Genomic DNA, 10,549 nt, shown 5'->3' with positions numbered 1-10,549 from the left:
CAATTAGTTTCCCGAAGGTTGTGAAGGAGAAGGATTAGAATAACAATTTGAAGCCCAATGATAGCCTTTCCTGCAGCGAGGACAGATAGTTTTTGGCTTAGATGAAGAGGGTGGACCTCTGGTTTGGCCACGAAAAGCAGCTCCTCCCCTGGCTTATGACATTGATTTTTAAAGTGTCCTGGCTTGCCACAGTTAAAACAATTGCCATTGCGTGTTAAAGCAAAAGCATCAGGAGGAGAAGTGGTAGCAGAATTAGGATTTGGTAATGAAGCTGTGATTGCAGTAGCAAGCATATCCATTTTATGAGTAGTCGTTCCTACAATTCTACAGAGTTGTAAAAACTCAGCCAAAGTCACTCCTGGCTTATTAGCGACTGGCTGTAGAATTTTTGACAATCATGATTAGCATTTGAATAAGCCAATTTTATAAGTAATTCTTGTTTAGCAACAGGATTATCTATCTGTCTATCTAAGGCTGTCTGAAGCCGACTTATGAATGAAGCATAAGGTTCTTCAGGTTCTTGCATAATTTTTAAAAATGCTTGAATGGACTGAGAATCTGAATCATCCACTCGCTTTAAAGCATTCATAGCACACATATGAATAATGGCAAAACTACGACGAGGAGAATTTTGTTGTTGTGCTAGAGTAGAAAATTGACCTTTCCCCAGTAACTGATTTTCAGTTACTCCAGCAAACAAACCCCTGCGGTTTCAGCCTCAATACCTTTTTCATATTCAGATTGCCACACAACATATTGTGCTGGAGTCATAAGCATAGAAAAAAGCATTTTCCAATCATACAATAACATAACTGTATTAGCTGTAACCAAAGAATCAAGTATTCCCTAGTAAAAGGAGAATGCAATCCATAAGTTGTAACTGCATCTTTTATATTTTCAAAACTTTAAACTCAATGTTACTATGAACATTGCCTCCTCCCCCAGGGATGATAGTCATAGGATAAGCAGAAGGTTCTTCTGTTTCTAAAGATAGAGGTGATGACAAAAGATTAGTTATGATTCCTCCATAGGATTCATAATAGGAGAATCAGAAAGAGAAGAAAGAGCAGAAGGAGGAGGGGAAGAAATATCTGAATAAGGAGGTGGTAGGGAAGAATTTGATTCCAAATGAGCTGCAAGAGAGGCTTAGAAGTTTTGAATTAGAAGAGTGGGAGTCAGAAGAAACAGGAGAAAAAGAATTTTCAGGAAGACTAGAAGGAGGATAAATAGTTGTTATAGCAGCCATTATTGCTCTCCAAGAAATAAGTATATCCATGGGAGCTCTGGGAACTTCATGTAAATATTTTCCTAATTTTTCCCAGTGAGAATGGCTAAGAGTTCCAGCAGATGGATAGGCTGGACAGTGTGCCTCAATATAAATTATAAATTTATTTAAAGATTTTTTAGAAATAGGGTACACAGTGGTACCATTGGTTTTTTGAAAGGAATTAGCCTTCTTCACTAGATTATAAAATTCGTCCCTATGCCTGACGAAACTTGAGAAATCGAGGTGCCCATACTTACTTTTTGTCGACGTAGCCTATACCAGGCGAAGAAGAATGAGGGTGAAGGAGATGCACTTCTAGACAAAAGTCACACCTTGGAACTAGTAAGGCGAAGGGATCCCAGGCGATTAGAGATCCCGGACGAGCCCCCAGCTGTCGCGTTGAGCGACGGTCTGTTGTTTTGGCTTACTGGTTGATTGCTAAATTCCTCTCAGAGAATAACCCTCGCAAGGGTGAGATAAAGTAACCCTCGCAAGGGTGAGAAAATAGCCTCGCAAGGGCGAGATAGCGTGGGACCCTCGCAAGGGTGAGGCTAGGCAAGACTCTCGCAAGAGTGATTGCCAAGCAAGCGCATAAGAAATAAAACACACAAAACACAAGCGATCTTCAAATGAGGCAACACTTTGAGCCTGGGAGAGATCGGATTCCCCGGTTGCGCCTGGAACAGATGGAAATGTCCCGGCTTCTCTCCTTCCTTGCTCCTTGCTCTTCCCAGGCTTTTAGCTGTCCTCCTTTATTGTGCTAATTCAAGGGAGGAGGTGAGAGAGGAATTTTACAGGAAGGTAAAGAGATACAATGTTAATCTTTTAGACCAGTCTACGTGACATGAGCAACGAACTCTGTAATTGCTACTTTGTAACTGCTATAGATAAGCATATCTTCTTTGAATACACATTCTTTGTCTGCGGTTTAATCTTTTATTAACTCCCTTCCTGTCAGTGCTTTCCTGCTATAATGTTCTGAATTGAATACGTGCTCTTTAGCAAGATTTCTTTTTGTGGAAAAATACAAGACAGAGCCAAGGTAAAATAGTCACACTCCCATACTAGTGCCTGGATATGACTGCAAAGGGGAAAACTTTATCTTTACCTTTATAATGTGTACTTTTAATGTTTTAACATTCTAATTATGTTTTACTTTTTTTATAACTTGTAAGCCACCAGAGTCACCTTGTAGGAGAGATGTGCAGCATAAAAATTAATAAATAAATGACATTAATATTTTCGTGAGGTATTTAGCATGGTCTAATGCAGGGGTGTCAAACTGGCAACTCAGAGGCCGGATATGTCATGCACAGGTCATGCCCACTCCAGCTCTGCAAAAGGGGAAAACATCACAAAATGTCACATGATGGCAACATGATGCGGCAAGTTTGACACCCATGGTCTAATGCAATGCAAAACCTTACTTGGAGATTAAAAGTGTATTTCTTTAGGTTTTTAACCAACCTTCCTTTTTTCAGAACTGGTTTCCATTTCATGTTGGTCTATAGCCACACTATAGAAAGTCTAATGACCAAGATTCCTTAATGCTTTTTATAAAACCCCTGATTATCTTCTTTTTGGGGAAGGGGGCTTTACCTTGTTGTGTTATGTCTGAAAGAGGGAGAACTACTGATAAATAATCTATTATACATGCCTCTTCTCTCAGTCATTTAACTGTTACTTTCTCTTCCTGTAAGGGATGGAAAAACTTGAAGATTATATATGTGTGTTTTAATTAAATTGTTGTATACCTCTGAAAATGACAGTGTATTTGAAGTCAAAAAATATATACTTAATGTAAGTATAAAAATATTTTTAATTGAATGTGTAATATTCAGCTATTATATAAATATTCTGTATATTGTATTGGTCTTTCAAAATGCTTGCCTTTTTTTAAATGAATTTATATATAGCCTGGTTATATTGCTGTGGAATAAATAAACTATTGTTATTAATGATGACAATGATATTCCTTTTTCACATTTTCCTTTTGTGCCTTTTTTTAGCTTGGAATTTTCTGTCTGCTGTCTTTAATGCTTTCAATGATGGTTCCTCAGGTAATCTGGGCCCATGCAATAACAGGGGCTAAATACTAGATCACTGCCTCATCAATGCATTGATGATGTTACTTAGTTGGGTAATGAAACATCTGCAAGAAAATAACCAAGCTCAGAAAGCACCAAAGATTCCATAGTACAACCCTGATCTACAAATACTCTCTACTATTTTCTTCTGTATCTTCCATGACCAAATATATAGTTTGATTTCTGGTTTGTTTATACCCCACCAATTTACATCCCATAATATTCTTACTTCTGAATGATTAGGTATTGAGGATTGATTCAAAATTTGAGTTTCTGGAGTAGAAGGAGATATGGCTAATATCTTAGGTTTCTGAATTGAACTTTTCTTGCTATTCATATTGTGGAACTATTTTTTCTTCATGAAAAGAGGAACTGAGAAAGTGGGAAAATTGCAAGCAGAAGATAATAACAATAGTAATAGCCACTTCACAGTGCTTTACAGCCCTCTCTAAGCAGTTTACAGAGTCAACATATTGCTCCCAACAATCTGGGTCCTCAGAAAGATAGAAGGCTGAGTCAACCTTATGCCTGGTGAGATTTGAACAGCCAAATTGCAGGCAGTCAGCAGAAGTAGCCTGCAGTACTGCATTCTAACCATTGAGTCACCACAAATTTTTTGGTATGAAGATCTAATACTAAGAAGTCTCCTTATAATTTTTTTGAAGGGGGGAAAGAGATTATTTTAAAGATATATATAAATACCTCAGGCATAAAGGCAGCAAACACATTGCCCAGAACTATCAAAAGCTAATTTGGTTGAGGCCTGGAGACTAAAACATATGGAGAACAGTTGCAGGATTTGGGTTTGGCTAACCTAGAGAAAAGAAGGACTACAGGGGAGAGGTAGCAGTATTCTAGTATTTGATGGGTTGCTACAAAGAGGAGGGAATAAACATATTTTCCAAAGCACCAGAAGGCAAGACAAGGAACAATGGATGGAAACTAATCAAGGAGAGAAGCAACCTGCAATTAAGGAGAAACTTCCTAACAGTAAGAACAATTAACCAGTGGAACAGCTTTCTACCAGAAGCTATCAGTGCTTCATCACTGAAGGTGATTGGACAGCCACATCTGAAGTGGTGTAGGGCAGTGTTGAGTAACCTTTTTGTTGTCATGTGCTGAAAGTGTCTGCACCCACAATGCAATGTGCACACAACCACCACCCCAATTTGCCCTGGCCCCCTGCGCATGCGCACACGACCTCTGTGCTCCCCCCCATGCATGCGTGCACCAACCCCTCATGACCTGTTTTGGGCCTAGTAGGCCTCCATGCAGCCTCCTGGGAGCAAAAACGGGCTAGGGGGGCACCACACACACACACACACACACACACACACATACACACATGCCTCCCGTATTTGCTCCCAGGAGGCTGCAGAGAGGCCCTCTAGGCCCAAAACAAGGACCACGGGAGGGCACCACAGCCCCCCCTTGCATGCGCAGCAGAGACCTGCTCACATGGACAGCAGGGAGGAGTGTGCCTATGCATGGTGGAGCTGAGCTGGGGCAACGGCTCATGTCCCCACAGAGAGGGCTTTGTGTGCCACTTGTAGCAAACATGCCATAGGTTCACCATCACAGGTATAGGGTCTTTTGCTTAGCAGGGGGTTGGACTAGAAAATCTCAAGGTCCCTTCTAGGTCTATTCTGATTGAACTAGTGATTAAAGCACTGGGCTAGAGACCATGAGTTATAACCCACCTTAACCATGAAAACCAGCTGTGTGACTTTGGACCAGTCCCTCTCTCTCAACCCAACTCACCTCACGATGTTGTTGTTGTGGAAAAAAGTAGGAGGAAGGTGTTCTGGATATGTTCCCCATCTTATTTATAAAAATAATAAAAGTGGCATATAAATAAACTTACAGCAAATGTTCAGACATTTTAATTATACCTAATGAAAAAGGTATATATGCATGGATATACATGAGACAAAACATAAATTGAACTGGACAATTTATATTTATCTTTGATTATCTGTATATTTTATAATTTCCCCATTAGCCAGTTATTATTAGAGTTTATACACTTTATTTAACACTGAGCATTTTGATTGGGAGCCATTGTTTATAACCATGGTTTATTGTAAAATGGTTTCTTTATATACAACATGTTAGCCCATAATCCATGGCCCATGAAAATCATGGAGGTAACACAATGCAATACACCAAAGCAGAAAAAAAATACATGATTGTTTAGCATTGAATAGGAATTTCATCATAGCATGACACCAAGACATGATTGCTGATCATATCCGAGGCATTCTAGAATCTTTCAGTCTGAAATAGAATAAATATCCAATGGTTGCTTGGCTTCAATGTAATTGATTAATAGCAATATTATTGACGGACATTGTAAAATCTTCTTTTTACCAGATAGCAAAGAGATAAGAGATGGAGAATGTGAAAATTATGAGTAAAAGAAACTATGGACAAAATACAGTTCTGTACCAAACAATATCTCAAATAAAATTTACATTTCTATTATTTAAGCATTATGACTTTGTATACCTAATAATAAATCCACACTATATTGGACATTAATACATTTGAGCAAGTCTAGAAGTATTTCACAAGAAGAGTACTACACTCCTCTGATTGCAACAGAATACCCTATATCACCAGGCTTGAAATTTTGGGCTTGAGCAACTTTGAACTACTCCACCCTATGGTTGAACTTAAGCGTAGTACACAAAATTATCTGCTACAATGTCCTATCAGTCAATGACTACTTCAGCTTCAACAATACAAGAGCACACAACAGATAGAAACTGAATGTAAACCGCTCCAAACTTGATTGCAGAAAGTATGACTCAGCAACAGAGTGGTCAATGCCTGGAATGCACTACCTGAATTTGTTGTTACATCCTCTAACCCCCACTCCTTTAACCTTAAGCTATCCACTGTTGACCTCACACCATTCCTAAGAGATCTGTAAGGGGCGTACATAAGTGCACAATCGTGCCTACCATCTCTGTCCTTTTGTCTCCATTTATTCATACCTATTTCCTGTATTCTTATTCACATTTATACTTATGCCTAGTATCTTGTAAGCAATTGACAAATCAAATAAATAAATAAACATTCATTGAACTCTAGTCCCTAATTGTTTTGCTTATTTGTATACATGAAAATCAATAACAATTATGTAACTTTACATTTAAAAGATACTAGAAGGGGAAAGGCCCTGATCTCTTGACCAAGGTCTAGACCAACCATCCACGAATCATAGTCCCTAATTTTCCTAGAATAGTGTCCTTTTTATGGCATCTTTCATCTCCTTGTTCCTCAAGCTGTAGATGAATGGGTTGAGCAAAGGGGTCAGCACTGAATAGAAAAGTGTTACCACTTTGTTGCTTCCTCCAGAAGCTTCGGGTGCTACATAAGTGACCATGATGGAGCCATAGAAGAGGCTTACCACCAGCATATGTGAGGTACAAGTGGAAAATGCCTTCCATCTCCCAGTGCTTGAAGGCAACCTCATTACTGTCCAGAGGAGAGTAGCATAGGAGGAAACAATGAAGAGGAAGGGGACGAAAATAGCAGTGGAGCTGAGGCTGTAGAAGGCCAGTTCTGTGCCTAGGGCTGGAGTGCATGAAGAAGCCAACAGTGGCCCTGGGTCGCAGATAAAGTGGTCAAGGATGTTGGAGCCACAGAAATGGAGCTGCGAAATCAAAATTATGGGTGCCAGAAACCAGAGGAAGCCAGAGGCCCAGCAGGAAGCAGCCAGGATGCAGCAGAACCTTTGAGACATGAGCTCTGGGTATCGCAATGGGTGGCAGATGGCTAAGTATCGGTCCAAGGCCATTGCAGCGAGAAGGAAGCTTTCTGTGGTTCCCATAGAAAAGAAAAAGTAGAACTGGAGGAAACAGCCATGGAAAGAAATGGCATCTGGTAGTGGAGAGGTCAGATCAAAGAGCATGCTGGGTACTGTGGTGGTTACGTAGCATATCTCTAGGCCAGAAAAGTTTCCCAAGAGGATATACATGGGCAGGCGGCTGAGTTGGGAGTCCAAAAGAACAGCCCATACAATGCAGAGGTTCCCCACCAAGGTGAAGACATAGGAAATGGAAAGGAAGGAGCATAGGAGCAGCTGGAATGAGGGCAAAAGGGATGGGAAGCCCAGGAGGACAAAGCCCGTGATCACTCTGGTATGGTTGACTTGGTCCAAAGGGTTGTGCCCCTGTTGATATGAGAATCACATCACAAAAACAGTCAATGTCTGAAATAAACTGTGCCATAGCTCCCTTCCCCAACTTAGCTTTTGGGTATGTGGACTTCAATTGCCAGGATCCTCAGTAATTGCCTTAATAATTGTCCAATTCTGGGAGTTGAAGTCCACATCTAAGGGTTGTCCAAGACCACTATGGATTAAGCATGGCTAAAGGTCCACTGGCCGGAAAGTTCTCTGTTGCTGTTCTCTACTTCTAAATTCAGATAGGCAACATCTTTCAGCTTGCACACAAGGTTATTCACTAACCATCACTCAATACATCTATTTTTGCTATGGATCTTAATATCTCTGTTCCAGTCAGGTACCCACAGGGCAGGAATATGTGAAAAAAGAAGAAGAAAAATTGGAGAGTTAAAAAAGGAAAACAGCAAAGACTGAAGAATATATCTTCAGCAGAAAGATAGAACTGAATTCAGAGTGATACAGAACTTAGAGGTCAAGAGAAAACAAGCAGAAGTAACTTAAAATTGGGAAAATATTTTAAAATAATGCTTTCTTTAAATAATCGATACAGAAACCATTTTTAGCTATAAAAAAGACTCTAATTTGTTATTTCTGAGAAAAAAATAAACATTGTCAAATATGGTGGCACATTATGATATTTTGATTTTAAATGATTGTAGAGTTATCAACATAAGTTTAATTTAACCTCTGAAATCTGAAGTAAAGTGATAGCTGGGTTTGGGACTGGAATTTTAGTAAATAGCACCCTTTTAGAATGCACATACATATTTCTAAGAATGAAGAATTTCTCCATTGCTTCACCTCTAAGCTTTTTTTTTGGGGCGGGGGGTTGCTTTCATGATTTTTTTAAATTTACTTTTCATCTCCCCAACTTTCTTTTTCTCTTTTCAGGAAACCCACAGGGGTCATAAATCATGGTTCCATTACCATTTATTCTTATAACTTCCCTATGAAGCTGGCTTATGCTAATCAAAACTGAATAACCATTCCCCAAAAATGAACATTGATCTATTCCATCTATTCAAGACTTACAGATTTTTCCATCCTATCCCAAATACTTTGTAAAAAAAATATTTTAGGACTATTCCATCAATGCTAAACCTATTTAACATCAAATAACTAAGTTTACCGGATTACAACATCACATAGACCAATTTCTGCTCAGTTCAGGAATCCAAATTATGCATCCCAGTAGAGGAATGCTGATAATTTCTTGAGCATCTCCAATGAATGACAGCCCATCATCTCAGAATAATTGTTTCCACTACTGAATTGCTCTTACCATTACTATTTCCTTCCCTAAAATTTAATCCAAACTACCTTTCTGGGACTTAAATGTGTCACTCTTAAGTCCTGTGTTGTGAAACAAGAGAGAACAAATATGAATCTTTTAGATACTTGAAGAGTGTTATCATATAGTCCCTTAGACACCATTTGTCCAGGCTAAACATGGCCAGGTCCTTCTGCCTCATAGAAATTGGTTCCTGAATCATCTTTATTGACCTTCTTCTGGTAATTTCCTATAATAGTTGTCCCATCACCCAAATTTTCTAGGGAGTTCCCAAATTCATTTCCTAACTGTCACTGCAATGTTACCAAAGAACATTCTATCAAGTTAGCTTCCCCTGACCCATTATTGTCCATCAGATTACAGCTTGCAATACATCCCACCAATTTAGAACCATGAAATATAGTCCAACATCTCTGTTTGAAGAATCAGGATTGTTTCTGAAATAGTCCTTAAAGTTTGTAAAATCAGAATTCCTTACCCCAAATGTGGAGACATCCCAGGATGGCATCTGTCATACTAATTTCATCTGTCCAGAACTGGGGCATAAGGAAATTAGAGAAGAATAGCAAAGAAGAGGTATTAATCATTTTACATGCAGAAACACACAGGTAACATCATACATCCTATGTTCAAATGTCTTTGATATAGACATGCTGATTATCTGCCATCAAGTCATTGTTGACCTCTAATGGCCATGTAACCAGACCTTCTTCAGATGAATTAAACTTATTAAACTATAACTTTGTTGTATATAACTTTAGATCTACATGCATTTTTCAAGTTTATCAACAAGTGCAATGCTGATATACCAAAGTTTGCTTTTCCTCTCTATTCTTTCTCCTAAACTTCCTTTAAATCAAGGATGAAGAGGATTCCTTCTTCAGCTCTAGAAGGAAAATTAATAGGTTAGAGAGTTGTGTTAATTAGCAAGTCCATCCACAGTTCTACAGTATATTTTTATGATTCAGAGATGGTTGGACAATTGGATTTATTGATTAGAACATAAGGAGGTTAGTTAGTAGAAAAACACTCATGTAAACCTTACCTGATTTGGAAGATTACTCTCCAAATCCACCCAACTTCTCCATTATGAGGAGTTCAACAGTAAAAGAAACCTGACATAGCATTTCCATTATTTAAGGTCTCAAGAGGGACTTGTCCACAGAGAGCGATGAAGAGAAAGTGAACCTGGGATTTTTTTTCATTGGTTTAGAAATAGATGTGGTCAGATGCATGAGTCCTTTTGGCTGAGAATCCTGACCACTGCAGACCAGAATAGAGCTGGAAGGGACCTTGGAGATCTTCTAGTCCAGCCCCCCTGCTCAAGCAGGAGATCCTATGCCATTTCAGGCAAGTGACTGTCCAGTCTCTCCTTAGAAACCTCCAGTGATACAGCACCCACAACTTTTGAAGGCAAATTTTTACATTGGTTAATTATCCTCACTGTTTGGAAGTTTCTCTTTAATTCCAGGTTGCTTCTCTGGTTGATTAGTTCCCATTCATTGTTTCTTGTCCTGCCTGCTGGTGCTTTGGAAAAATAAACTGAACCCCTCCTCTATGTGGCAACCTCTCAAATACTGGAATACTGCTATCATGTCCCCACTAGTCCTTCTTTTCTCTAGACCAGCCAAATCCAAATCCAAATCCTGCAAACGTTCTCCATATCTAGGCCTTTAATCATTTTTTTAGTATCCAGGCCTTTAATCATC

At 39.1% G+C, this 10,549-nt stretch overlaps 1 protein-coding gene across 1 annotated transcript; it reads right to left on the bottom strand.

The window, feature by feature from the left end:
* Positions 1 to 5,220: 5,220 nt before the first annotated feature.
* On the bottom strand, positions 5,221 to 9,376 carry LOC113449560 (olfactory receptor 11G2-like). The gene is made up of 2 exons (XM_087915970.1): positions 9,319 to 9,376; positions 5,221 to 7,534 (listed from the first exon to the last, which is right to left on the bottom strand). Exons 1-2 carry the CDS (start codon positions 9,346 to 9,348, stop codon positions 6,596 to 6,598), a joined length of 969 nt encoding a protein of 322 aa, XP_087772096.1. The 5' UTR covers positions 9,349 to 9,376; the 3' UTR covers positions 5,221 to 6,595.
* Between the last annotated feature and the right edge of the window lie 1,173 nt (positions 9,377 to 10,549).

This window comes from Pseudonaja textilis, chromosome Z, assembly GCF_049901715.1.
Source record: "Pseudonaja textilis isolate UNSWEBS1 chromosome Z, rPseTex1.2, whole genome shotgun sequence".
Classification (NCBI taxonomy): Eukaryota; Metazoa; Chordata; class Lepidosauria; order Squamata; family Elapidae; genus Pseudonaja; species Pseudonaja textilis.
The sequence above is the reverse complement of the archived record's forward strand: the minus strand, read 5'-3'. Positions and strand labels throughout refer to the sequence as shown.